General features: G+C 40.2%; 1 protein-coding gene across 1 annotated transcript in view; it reads left to right on the top strand.

Moving 5' to 3' along the window:
* The first annotated feature begins 1,417 nt into the window (after window positions 1–1,417).
* PIK3R4 (phosphoinositide-3-kinase regulatory subunit 4) overlaps window positions 1,418–13,157 on the top strand; it is a 91,492-nt gene continuing 79,752 nt past the window's right edge. The window contains exon 1 of the mRNA XM_007936842.2: window positions 1,418–2,150. Coding sequence (XP_007935033.1) covers window positions 1,418–2,150 — 733 coding nt within the window. The remainder of the gene's footprint in view (window positions 2,151–13,157) is intronic.

Genomic DNA, 13,157 nt, shown 5'->3' with positions numbered 1-13,157 from the left:
TTAAAATGTTTTAAAATTAGATTATGGGTATGATTGCACAGCTCTTTAAATATACCAAAACTCACTGATTTGTACAATTTAAATAGGTGCATTTTATCGTATGTAAATTATATTTCAATAATGCTCCTGAAAAAAATCCAGCTTGGGCTATGCTAACTTTCCTAAAAGGCCTGTAAAGAACTCAGTTCAGGTGAACTGCAGGTGATGGGGTGTTTGAGTAGACTTGAGGGAATGAGAGAGAGAAAAGTAGAATGAAGAATACATTGTTGTCAGAGAATCTAATTTTCGAGGCTACCTGCGGTTTCTCGTTTCCTAGCAACCAGCTCTCTGCTTGTGATCTTCCTCAAGCTCCCTCGTTCGTCACTTCCGCTCCGCGACCGGAAGTGAGGTTGGAGCCGGTAGCTTTCCCGGGAGTTCGGTGTGCTATCTCGGCTGTATCGGCTGAGGAAGTGGGTTTTCCTTGGAACTAGCGAGCTCTCTTTGGGGTTCCATCCCCGCGCCGGCTGGTGATCCTGTCGAGGCTGGCTCCGAGGGGGTCTAAGGATCGAGCCTAGGCACCTAGCGAGAGGAAGGGGAGGGCTGGAGTTGGGGCTGGTGGGGCAACTCTGCGTTATTTGTGGAGTTTCTTCAGCGTGTGTTGGTCTTTGCTGCGGCCCCCAGGCTTTCGAGACCTTTCCCACTTCCGGCGGTCCACCGGGATTCCAGGAGATTGGAACTTTTCTGCAGTCCCCTGTCCTTCAACATCCCAGCTTCTACGTTTGAAGGAGGATTCTTCATAGAGACGTCTTTCCTGGCTGCTGACACATTTCCCCACCTAGGCTTCAAAGTGACCTGTCATGACCCCAATGTAAACTAGTGAGCGACTTTGATACTTCCAGAGACATAGGGTAAATGTTTATATGTGTTACTGCCGTGTGTGTATGTGTGGCTTTTATTTCCTGCAAAACCTGAGCTAGCAGAACCCGGGGCTGCGTTTGGCAATTGTGTATTTTGGCTCTTCTATAACAGCTCTGGCAGGGTTTTTTCCCTGTCATTGCTGCAAACCAGGGAAGGTTGTGCCTTAGCTGTGTGGGGAGGCAACCTGAAATTAGGCCCGAAGGGTCCAGGGCATACTGACTGTTTTTTGGGACCAAATTGTATTACTCAGAATCATCTGAGTCAGTTTTATGTTTTTAATGTGTCTTTGTCTTATCTCCAAGAAGCCTACAAGCTTTCTTGGACAAGGACTATGCCATATAGTACTATTGTGACTCTCATACCCCCTAGCACAATACTGAACACACAATAAAGATGCATTACTATTTTAAATTAAATATTAAAAAAAGTTATGCTAATGGGTTCAACTTAATGTTGCTGCTGGTTTTTTTTTTTGTAGGTGTTGTGTCCCTACCTTACTGACCCAGAGTTGCCTGCCATTATGGGCAATCAGCTTGCTGGTATTGCTCCTTCCCAGATCCTTTCTGTGGAGAGTTATTTTTCAGACATTCATGACTTTGAGTATGATAAGAGCTTGGGAAGTACTCGGTTTTTTAAAGTTGCTCGAGCGAAGCACCGAGAAGGCCTGGTGGTTGTAAAGGTCTTTGCAATTCAGGATCCTACACTGCCTTTAACCAGCTATAAACAAGAGCTGGAGGAACTGAAAATCAGGCTTAATTCTGCCCAAAACTGTCTTCCATTCCAGAAAGCAGCAGAAAAAGCATCTGAGAAAGCAGCCATGCTTTTTAGGCAGTATGTGCGAGACAATCTCTATGATCGCATCAGTACGCGCCCATTCTTAAATAACATTGAGAAGCGCTGGATCGCTTTCCAGATCCTGACGGCTGTGGACCAAGCACATAAATCAGGAGTTCGCCATGGAGATATTAAAACTGAGAATGTGATGGTCACCAGTTGGAATTGGGTTCTTTTAACTGATTTTGCCAGTTTTAAACCCACTTATCTTCCAGAGGACAATCCAGCAGATTTCAACTATTTCTTTGATACTTCACGGAGGAGAACTTGTTATATTGCTCCTGAACGTTTTGTTGATGGTGGGATGTTTGCCATCGAATTGGAATACATGCGAGATCCTTCAACTCCCCTTGTAGACTTAAATAGCAATCAGAGAACAAGAGGAGAGTTGAAGAGAGCAATGGACATCTTTTCAGCAGGTATTTGAGTTGGTCAAATTTGCCAAGGGGAGATGTAACATATTTTAACTGTTGAATTAGAAACATAACTATTTTTAATCTCTAGATGTTAAAAAATTACTTTCTTAGCACACGCTCACACACTGTTTTAGATAGATGAAGCATTCATTTATTCAATATGTGTAAATGCCTAGAACATGCAAAGAGCAGTCATTCATTTAAGCATTCAAGGAATATTTGAATACTTTTACTGTATGTATCAGTCATAGGTTCTAGGCACTGGTGACATAGATGGATTATATATGTACTTTTTTTCAAGGAGCTTTCAGGGGAGATAGATATTGAAAAAGGAAAGTTCACAGTGTGACTTGCTATGACAGTGATAAACTTTGGGTGTTGTTATAGGAACACACTTAAATAAGTCTAGGTAGTGGTGATGGAATGGGTAGTGTCTTAGTTATGTAGTGCTGTTATAACAGAAATACCACAAGTGGGTGGCTTTAACAAACAAAATTTATTTTCTCACAGTTTAGGAGGCTAGAAGTCTGAATTAAGGATGCTAGCTCTAGGGGAAGGCTTTGTCTCTCTGTTGGCTTTAGAGAAAAGTCCTTGTCTCTTTTGAGCTGTTGTTTCTGGGTGATCTTCAGGGGCTTGGCATCTCTTCCCTTATCTCTGCTTGCTTTTCTGTCCTAATCTGCTCTTAGATGATTGGCATAAAATATATCCTACACTGATGTTGTTGTTAGGTGCCATCGAGTCGGCTTCGACTCATAGTGAAGTGACCCTTTGTACAATAGAACGAAACACTGCCCAGTCCTGTGCCAGCACAGCCCCACAATCTTTGCTATACCTGAGCCCATTGTTGCAGCCACTGTGTCAGTCCATCTAGTTGAAGACCTTCCTCTTTTTCGCTGACTCTCCCCTTTAGCAAGCATAATGTCCTCCAGGGAAGATCCCTTCTGACAACATGACCAAAGTAGGTGAGACTAAGTCTTGCTATTCTCGCTTCCAAGGAGCAATTTGGCTGTACTTCTTCTAGGACAGATTTGTTCGTTTTTCTGACAGTCCATGGTACTTTCAGTATTCTTCGCCAGCACCACAACTCAAAAACATCAACCCTTCTTAGGTCTTCTTTATTCATTGTCCAGCTTTCACATGCATATGAGGTGATTGAAAACAACATATATTGATATGGCCTCTTAATATAACAAAGAAAACCTATTGCCAGATGAGGTTATAGCCACAGGTATATATATAAAAACCAAACCAAATTCATTGCTTCTAGTCAGTTCTAACTCAAAGCAACCCTATAGGACAGAGTAGAACTGCCCCACAGGGTTTCCACGGCAGTAATCTTTATGGAAGCAGACTGCCTCATCTTTCTCCCACAGAGTTGCTGGTGGGTTCAAACTGCTGGCCTTTCAGTTAGCAGCTGAGCGCTTAACCACCACACCTCCAGGGCTCCCTTCCACAGGTGCACAAACCAAACACACTGCTCTTGAGTCGGATCCGACTCATAGTGACCCTCCTTGGGTTTCTGAGGCCATATCACTGTGGAAGTAGATTGCCCAACCTTCCTTCTGAGGAGTGGCTGGTGGGTTTGAACCGCCAGCCTTCTGGTTAGCAGTCAAATGCCTTTGGGGTTAGGATTTACAGCTCATTTTTTTGGTACATGATTCAGTCCATAACAGGTTGTTGTTGTTTGCCGTCGAGTCGGCCCCGACTCATAGCGACCCCTCCTTGGGTTTCCGAGGCAGTATCACTACGGAAGTAGGATTGCCCAACCTTCCTTCCGAGGAGTGGCTGGTGGGTTTGAACCGCCAGCCTTCTGGTTAGCGGGCAAGTGTCTTAGCCACTATGCTACCAGAGCTCCCCCTATCTGGAACATAGGGTGTGAGATGGGGTGTGAGATAAGCAAGGCCTAGGTCAGAAAGGGTGTGGCATGCCCATGTTAGTCTGCAGGGACATTTTCAGTCAAAACATTGATAGTAGTGTGGAGAATGGATTGCAGAGGAGTTACGCTGAAGATAGGAAAACCAGTTAGGAGTTAACTGCCACAATCTGTTCAACACATGATCGTGACCAACTTGAGGTTGTGGCAGAGTTAGAAGAGGAGTGGAGAGAAATGGTAATGTTTAAAAACAGGGCTTTGAACTGGTTCAAAATGGTTCAGTAATGGCTGAAAGAAACAAGAACAGCATGTACATTGCATAGCAACCAAATCTCTTGTGCCAGATTTTGATGAGTAGGAAAGAGGCAGAGATGCCCTCTCAGTGATGGCAGCTGACTGACACACATTCAGAATGGTGCAGTTAGCTGCCCTCTTTGAGCAGGCCGCTACTGCCCATTCCCTAAACAAAAACAGAAACAAACCACTGCTATCAAGTTAATTCAAACTCATAGCAACCCCTGTTGGGTTTCTAAGGGTGTAAATCTTTATGGCAGCAGATTGATTGATCTCCCTTCTGCAGAGCAGCTGGTAAGTTTGAACCACTGACCTTCTGGTAAGCAGCTAAATGTCTTACCCACTACACTGCCGGAGTTCTTTTTGCCTGTTTCCTACTCAAATCAAAATCTAGCACAAGAATTTGGTTGCTATGCAAAACGTATGCTGCCCATGTTTTCCTTAGCCATGACTGAACTTTTTGAAACCGATTTGAAGCCCTGGCTTAAATGATAATTGTTGTTAGCTGCCATTGAGTCTTTCTGGCTCATAGTAATCCCATTAGAGTAGGTCTGCTATAATCTTTATGGGAGCAAATCACCAGGTCTTTCTCCTGGGGAGTCATTGAGTGGGTTTGAACTGCTAACCTTTTGCTTAAGCACCCTTTGAGTGCTTAACTGTCATGCCACCGGGGCTCCTTAAGAGAGAATTAATAGGTAGAATTGGTGGGAGTTGGTGATTGCTTGGAGGATGAAATCAAGAACACACTCCTTTTCCTTATTAGGAAACTGGATGAATTTGTCACTGAAATAGACACAGGAGGAAAAGCAAGTTGGAGATGGGAAGATGATAAGATCTGTTTTATTTTTTAATTTTCTTAGTTGTGGGAAAATATACACAACATAAAATTTTGTTTTAATGCTTTTGTAAGTGTATAATGACACAATGTTGTGCAACTGTCATCACTGTTGTTTCTAAAACTTTTTCATCACTCCAAACAGAAACTGCCCTCATTAAACAATAACTCCTTAGGTGAGGTCTGTTTCAGATAATGCTGAGTTGAAAGTGTCTGAAGGTTTTCAAGGAGAAAATGCACAATAGGCAGTTGGCTATAAAGGTTTCGTCCTTAGAGATTTGGGAGTCAACAGGAAATAGGTAGTAATTGTAGCCAAAGGAGTGAGTTTGTAGAGAAGTGATTCTTAAGCTTTTTTTTGGATCTCTCTATAGAATCTCCTGATTCTGGACTCCTTCCTTGGAAAAATGCATCCATATACAATGTTCTGCATGCAGTTTCAGTGGGCCTGTAGACCCAGGGAACCTGTACCATGGATGCCAGGTCATCTAAGAACTTCTGGGATAGAGAGGAGGAGAAATGGGCTGTACCATTTCTGGTAAATTTTGCAGTGGGTTGGTTTAATTTTTTTCTCACCTGTAGCCTTACTACAAAGAATACAGAAACTGAGACATATTTTAAGTTAATTAGGAAATTTAACATAATTGATAAAGAAATAGGTTTCATCTGGAGGAGTGTATAAGAATTGTTCCACAGGATTGCACTGGGTTGTTTTGTCCGTTCAGCTCACTAATCTGTGCCCCAGGATAATACTGAGAGGTGTTTTTGATAAGGTAGGATTTGCCTCCAGGATGTAAATCTAATAAGTTTAGAAATGCCATCAACTGAAGTCCCATTATTGTTGATCACTGAATTTATCTGAATTTTTCTTGAACCATTCACATTTTAAATTTGCTAACCCCTCTGTAGAGTAATACTCAAATTTAGAAATCTGACTGCTTTCTAACTCACTGCTGTTGAGTTGACTCTGACTTATCATAGTGACCCCTCCTTGGGTTTCCAAGTTGTTATCACTGCAGAAGTAGATTGCCCAGCCTTCCTTCCGAGGAGTGACTGTTGGGTTTGAACCACCAGCCTTTTGGTTAGCAGTCAAGTACTTTAGCACTACACCACCTGTCTTGGTTACATGATGTGCATAGCCCTGTGAACTATACACACACATCATATTTAGAAATCATGAATTCACACTGATACTTCCAATTTCTGTCTTTCCCTCCAGGGTTCTATTTTGCCTTCCCCTTCTCCTATTTGTAATTTTTAATAGGAAGAACTCTGGCTTTTGCTGTTATAAACAGCAAAATTTGCTAAATCTTTTAGTTTCAGAATTACTTCACCTACATTGCTGTAGTAAACAAATTTAAAATAAGTTCAGGATGTGTGTGTAATCTCCCCTCCTCCCAAGACTGAGACTATATAGTCATACATGTTCATGAATTATTTTGATTAACTCATTCTTTATTTTTTGCCTCCTTCAGTATGGTTATGGTATTCATTTGAAATATAGTTAGGTTCATTTATTTCAGTTTGTTTCCAATTTTTTTTCCTTCTCAATCTTACTGATTTAATTTCATTTTTTGAATGGGAAGAACATTAACATGTTTTTAAAAGTAAAAACTACACAAAAAGGTATATTCAGGAAGTATCACTACTTTTTGTGTCTGTCTCACTGTGTTACGCCCACTTCTTGAATGAGACCATCTTTATTGTTTTCTGATTTAGTCTTTATTTCTCTTTGTATAAATACACACAGACACACATATAAATCATGTATATTGTTGTGTGCCAGAGAGTCAGTTTTGACTCATAGTGACCCCATGTGACAGAGTAGAACCACTTCATAGGATTTTCTTGATTGTAATATTTACTGAAGCAGATTGCCTAGTCTTCCTCTGAGGAATCACTATGTGGTTTGAACCACTATACTTTCAGTTAGCAGCCAACTGTTAAACTGTTGCTCTACCAAGCGTTCTTTAGTGTGTATAAAAACCCACATACATACTTAAATATTGTTCAACTTTCTTTTTACACAAAATACAGCATATTATTGATGCTCTTTCTTAAAATAACAGCTTTATTGTGATTTAATTTACTTACCTTAAAATTCACTTTTTAAAATTACATAATTCAGTGTTTTTTAGTATGTTCACAGAGTTGTGCAACTATCACCATCATCCAATTTCAGAATATTTTCCTCTGTCCTAAAAGAAAAAACCCAGTAGTAGCTACTCCATCCCCCCCACCCCCCAGCCTATGGCAACCACTTTCTCTACAGATCTCTCTATTCTGGATATTTCATATAAGTGCGGTCATATAATAGGTGATGTTTTGTGACTGCCTTCTTTCACTTAGCAAAATATTTTCAAAGTTCATCCATATTGTAGCATGTGTCAGTACTTCATTTCTTTTATGGCTGAATGATACTCCATCGTATATGTATAATTCTTTGGTTTATCCACTCTTCATCTGATGAACATTGGAGTTTCTGCTTTTTGAGTACTATATGGCCAACTTGATAGCATATAACAACAACAACAACAACATGAATAATGTTGCTTTGAACATTCAAGTATAGGCTTTTGTGTGGATTTATGTTTTCAATATTCTTAAGTATATACCTAGGAGTAGAATTGTGGGGGTCATATGATAACTATGAGGGAACACTTGTAGTGCACTGGTTAAGTGTTTGGTTGCTAATGATAAAGTTGGTAGTTTGAACCCACCAGCTGCTCTGTGGGAGAAAGATGTGGCAGTCTGCTTCTGTGAGGATTATAGTTTTAGAAACCGTATGGGTTACTTCTCTGTCCTGCAGGGTTGCTGTGAGTCAGAATTGACTTAATGGAAATGGGAATGAGATTATAACTATATTTAGCATTTTGAAGAAATGTCAAACTGTTTTCCAAAGTTGTACCATTTTACATTCCTACCAACAATGTATGAGGGTTCCAATTTCTTTACATCCTTTTCTATGCTTATTATTTTCTTTTTTTTAAATAGCGTTCTAAAAAAAGAAAACCAGAAACCAAACTCACCGCTCTTGAGTTGATTCTGACTCATAGTGACCCCTGTTGGGTTTCTGAGGCGGTAAATCTTTATGGAGGTAGATTGCCCCATCTTCCTTCTGTAGAGCAGCTGGTCAGTTTGAACCACCAACCTTCTGGTTAGCAGTCAGATACCTTAAGCACTGCTCTACCAGAGCTCCTTAAATAGCCATTCTAAAAAAAACAAACCAAACTCACTGCTGTTGAGTCAGATCTGACTCATAGCAACACCTTCTTGGGTTTCCAAGGCAGTATCACTACAGAAGTAGATTGCCCAATCTTCCTTCTAAGGAGTGGCTGGTGGGTTTGAACCGCCAGCCTTCTGGTTAGCAGTCAAATGCCTTAGGCACTATGCCACTAGAGTGAGTATAAAGTGGTATCTCACTATGGTATCTTACTGTGGTTTTGATGTGCGTTTCTATAATCATTAATGAGGCTGAGCATCTTGTCATGTGCTTATTGGCTGTTTGTGTATATTCTATGGAGAAATACCTATTCATTTCTTTTGTGTATTTTTAATTGGGTTGTCTTTTTATTAAGGACCCCTAGAGGTACAGTGGCTAAGACACTTGCCTGCTAACCAGACGGCTGGCGGTTCAAACCCACCAGCCACTCCTCGGAAGGAAGGTTGGGCAACCCTACTTCCATAGTGATACTGCCTCGGAAACCCAAGGAGGGGTCGCTATGAGTCGGGTTTGACTCGACGGCACATAACAACAACAACAACAACAGAGGTATAGTAGCTCTGGTAGCATAGTGGCTAAGGCACTTGCCTGCTAACCAGACGGCTGGCGGTTCAAACCCACCAGCCACTCCTCGGAAGGAAGGTTGGGCAATCCTACTTCCGTAGTGATACTGCCTCGGAAACCCAAGGAGGGGTCACTATGAGTCGGGCCAACTTGACGGCGCACAACAACAACAACAACAGGTACAGTAAGGAATTCTGGTGGTGTAGTCATTAAGGCATTTGGCTGCTAACCAAAAGATTAGTGGTTTGAACCCACCAACCATTCCATGGAAGAAAGATGACGCAGTCTGCTTCCATAAATTTACAGCCTTAGAAACCCAGCGGGAGTTGCTGTGAGTCAGAATCAACTCCATGGCAGTGGTTTTTCTTTTCTTTTTTTTTTTTGTGGTGCAGTGCCTAAGTGCTTGGTTGTAACTGAAAGGTCAATAGCTTGATACCACCAGCCACTCTGGGAGAAAGATGTAAGCCTTGGAAACTTATGGGGCAGTTCTACTCTGTCTTTTAGGGTTGCTGTGAGTTGGAATCGACTTGATGGCCGTGGATTTTTTTTTTTTTTTGTTATCGCATTGTAAGAGTTCTTTGTATATTCTGGATACTAGATCCTTATCACATACATGATTTGCATTTCTCCCATTCTAGGTTTTGTGGATTCACTTTCTTGATAGTTTCCTTTGAAGCACAGAATTTTTAATTTACTGAAGTCTCATTCAGTTTTTCTTTGTGTTTATGTTTTTGATGTCATATCTTAGAAACCCTTGCCTAATCCAGGGTCATGAGAATTTACATACCTGTGTTTTCTTTTAAGAGTTTTATAGTTTTAGCTCTTATAGATAGGTCTCTGATCCATCTTGAGTAATTTTGTGTACAGTATGTGTTCTGGTTACCTGTTGCCGCTCTGATAAGAATATACCACAAATGGGATGGCTTTAACAAACAGGAGTTTATTTTTACAATTTGGAGGCTTTAAGTCCAAGTTCAAAGTGCCAGGCTCTAGGGACTAGGTGAAAGCCCCTCAACCTTGGGCTTCAGCTCTGCCTCCAGCTCCCAGCCCACTGAAGCTAGAGGCATTTCTTCACTCAGACAGCTGCTGGCTGCTGAGGCTGTCAAGCCCAAGGTTGACAAGTAAAAAGGCACCGTCCCGATGTTACCAAACCACACAGCACACCATGAATTCAAGTCCATTGAAAGTCTCAAGATCAGCAGAGCATGGTAGACTGCCGAACAACAACACGGCTACATGCAGGGTCCAAGCATGCCATAAGCTAGAGACTTTCCCCAGGGCTTCTCCTTATATACGGGTAGCAGACCACATACCCAAAGCAGCTACTCAGCTGCTTGTGGTAGATCCCACCATGGAGTTGATTGCCAGTCTCATTATGGGGAATAACTACCACCAGCTGCCCAGACACTCAACCAGGCCCAGTCAAGTTGACATACAAATTTAACTACCACAGTATGAGGTGGGGATCCAAATTTATCCTTTTATTTGCAGATACCCAGTAGTCAATCTCAGCACTGTATGTTGAAAAGACTATTCTTTCCCCCATTAAATTGTCCTGGCACTCTTGTTAAAAGACAGTTGTATTTCTGTATTTCAGTTTTATGCCATTGATCTATGTCTATCTTCATACTGTTCTGATTACTGTAGCTTGTAGTAAGTTTTGAAATCTTCAAGTGTGCATCCTCTAATTTTATTCTTTTCTTTCAAGATTGTTTTGGCTATTCTGAGTCTCTTGTATTACTATATAAAATTTAGCATCAGCTTTTCAATTTCTGCAAAAAAGGAGGCTATGAATTTGATAGAGATAACATTCAATTTGTAGACCAATTTGTGGAAGATTGCCATCTTAACAATATTAAGTCTTCTAATTATGATCATGGGATGTCATTCCTTTTATTTAGATCTTCTTTAATTTCTTTCAACAGTACTTTTGGAGTTTTTAATGTACAAAGATTGCATTTCTGTTGTTATACTTACTCCTAAGTATTTTAGTATTGTCAGTGGAATTGTTTTCTTAATTTCATTTTTAATTGTTTATTGCAAATTGATAAAATACAATTGGTTATCTTGTACCTTTGCTATACTTGTTTATTAGTTCTAATAGGTTTGTGTGTGTTTTTTTTTTTTTTTTAATTTTTACTGTGATTTGGGTGAAAGTTACAGAGCAAATTCATTTTCCATACAGCAGCTCACATACACTTTGTCTGATGATATTGACTGAAATTTCCCACAGTGTACCAGCTCCCTTCAACTTCCTCCCTGTAGCCATCTCTTCCCTGTGTCCTTCCCTCCCATGCATTCCTCCCCCCTGAGCTATCTCCCTGTGTGTACACAGCCCTTCTATTCTTCCATGGTTGATCTCTCTGAGGAGTGTATCTACTTAATGTAAATGTTCAGCTCATATGCCTATCTTTTGTTTGGCTGGAAGCTGCAAGAGTGGGTTCAGTTCCAGACCTGAAGAGCAGCTAGGGGCCGTAGTCTCAGGGGTTCCAGCAGGCTCTATCAGACCAGCAAACCTAGTCCTTTTTTTTTAAATCTAGGTTTTGTTCCGCATTGTTCTCCTTGTGTGTGTATTTTTGTGTATATGTGTTTTCCTTAAAGAAGATAAATGCTGTCTATGTCAGTAGAGATGGTTTACTTCTTTTCAATCTGGATACCTTTTTTTTTGTTTCCCCTTGAGTAATTGCCATGAGCATCAGCACAATGTTGCATAGAAGTTGTAAGAATGGGCATCTTTGTTTCTCTTCTTAGGGGGAAATCTTTCACCATTAAGTATGATGGTAGCTTTAAGTTTTTTGTAGATATCCTTTATCAGTTGAGTGTTTTTTATCATGAAAATGTTGTATTTTGTCAGATACAGTTTTCAGTATCCATTGAGATGATCATGTCCCCACCCCTTATTCTATTAGTATGATAAATTGATTGATTGATTTTTTTTTTTCAATATGGAACTTGCTTTCTTTCATGGCATAAATGGCATAAATTCCATTTGATCATAATAGTCCTGGATTCAGTGTGTGTGTGTGTGTGTATGTGTAAGGATTTGTGCATTTATATTCAGCAGGGACATTAGTCATCTTTAGTTTTCTTATTTTGTGATGTCTTTGATTTGGTAGCAGGATAATGTTGGCCTCATAGGATAAGTTGAGAAATGTTCTTTTCTGTTTTTTGTAAGAGTTTGTGAAGGATAGGTGTTAGTTCTTTAACATTTGGTAGAATTCACCCATGAAGCCGTCTTGGTCTGGGCTTTTCTTTGTGGGAAATTTTCTACTACTAATTCAATCTCTTACATATCTGTTAAGATTTTCTAGGTATTTTAAAATCAGTTTTGGTAGTTTGTGTCTTTCTAGGAATTTGTCTATTTCATTTAGATGATCTAATTTATTGGCATACAGTTGTTGTTGTTATGTGCCATGGAATCAGACCCGACTCATAGCGACCCCTCCTTGGGTTTCCGAGGTGGTATCGCTATGGAAGTAGGTTGCCCAACCTTCCTTCCAAGGAGTGACTGGTGGGGTTGAACCGCCAGCCTTCTGGTTAGCAGTCAAGTGCATTAGGCACTGTGCTACCACAGCTCCTACAGTTGTTCTTAGTATTCCTTTATAATCCCTTTCATTTCTATAAGGTTGGTAATAACATGCCCTTTTTCATTCCTGATTTTAGTAATTTGAATCTTCTCTAATTTTTTCTTGGTCAGCGTAGTAAAGATTTGTCAGTTTGGGTAATCTTTTCAGGTAACTCCTTTTTGGTTTTGTTGATGTTCTTTGTTTTTTTTTCTCTCCTCTATTTATTAATTTCTGCTGAATTCTTTATTATGGGAGCTCTGGTAGCATAGTGCCTAAGGCATTTGACTGCTAACTGGAAAGCTTGTGGTTCAAACCCACCAGCCATTCTTCCGAAGTAAGATTGGGCAATCTACTTCTGTAGCGATACTGCTTTGGAAACCCAAGAGGGGTTGCTATGAGTTGGATCCGACTCAACGGCAGTGAGTTTGGTGTTTTGGTTTATTCTTTTATTATTCCTGCCTACTACTTACTTTGGTTTTAGTTTATTATTCTTTCTTGTTTGTTTCTTAATGGTCAGGTTAAGTTATTGTTTTGAAATCATTCTTCTTTAATACAGGTGTTTATAGCTATAATTATCCTCCAACAATTGTTTTAGTTGCAACTCACATGTTTTGGTATGCTTTGTTTTTGTTTTATAGTATTTTTTTTTTTTTTTTTT

Source organism: Orycteropus afer, unplaced genomic scaffold (genome assembly GCF_000298275.1).
Source record: "Orycteropus afer afer isolate SDZICR_OR568_19922 unplaced genomic scaffold, OryAfe1.0 scaffold00003, whole genome shotgun sequence".
Lineage (NCBI taxonomy): Eukaryota > Metazoa > Chordata > Mammalia > Tubulidentata > Orycteropodidae > Orycteropus > Orycteropus afer.
Note: the sequence above shows the minus strand (reverse complement) of the source record. Positions and strands in the feature narration are given on the sequence as shown.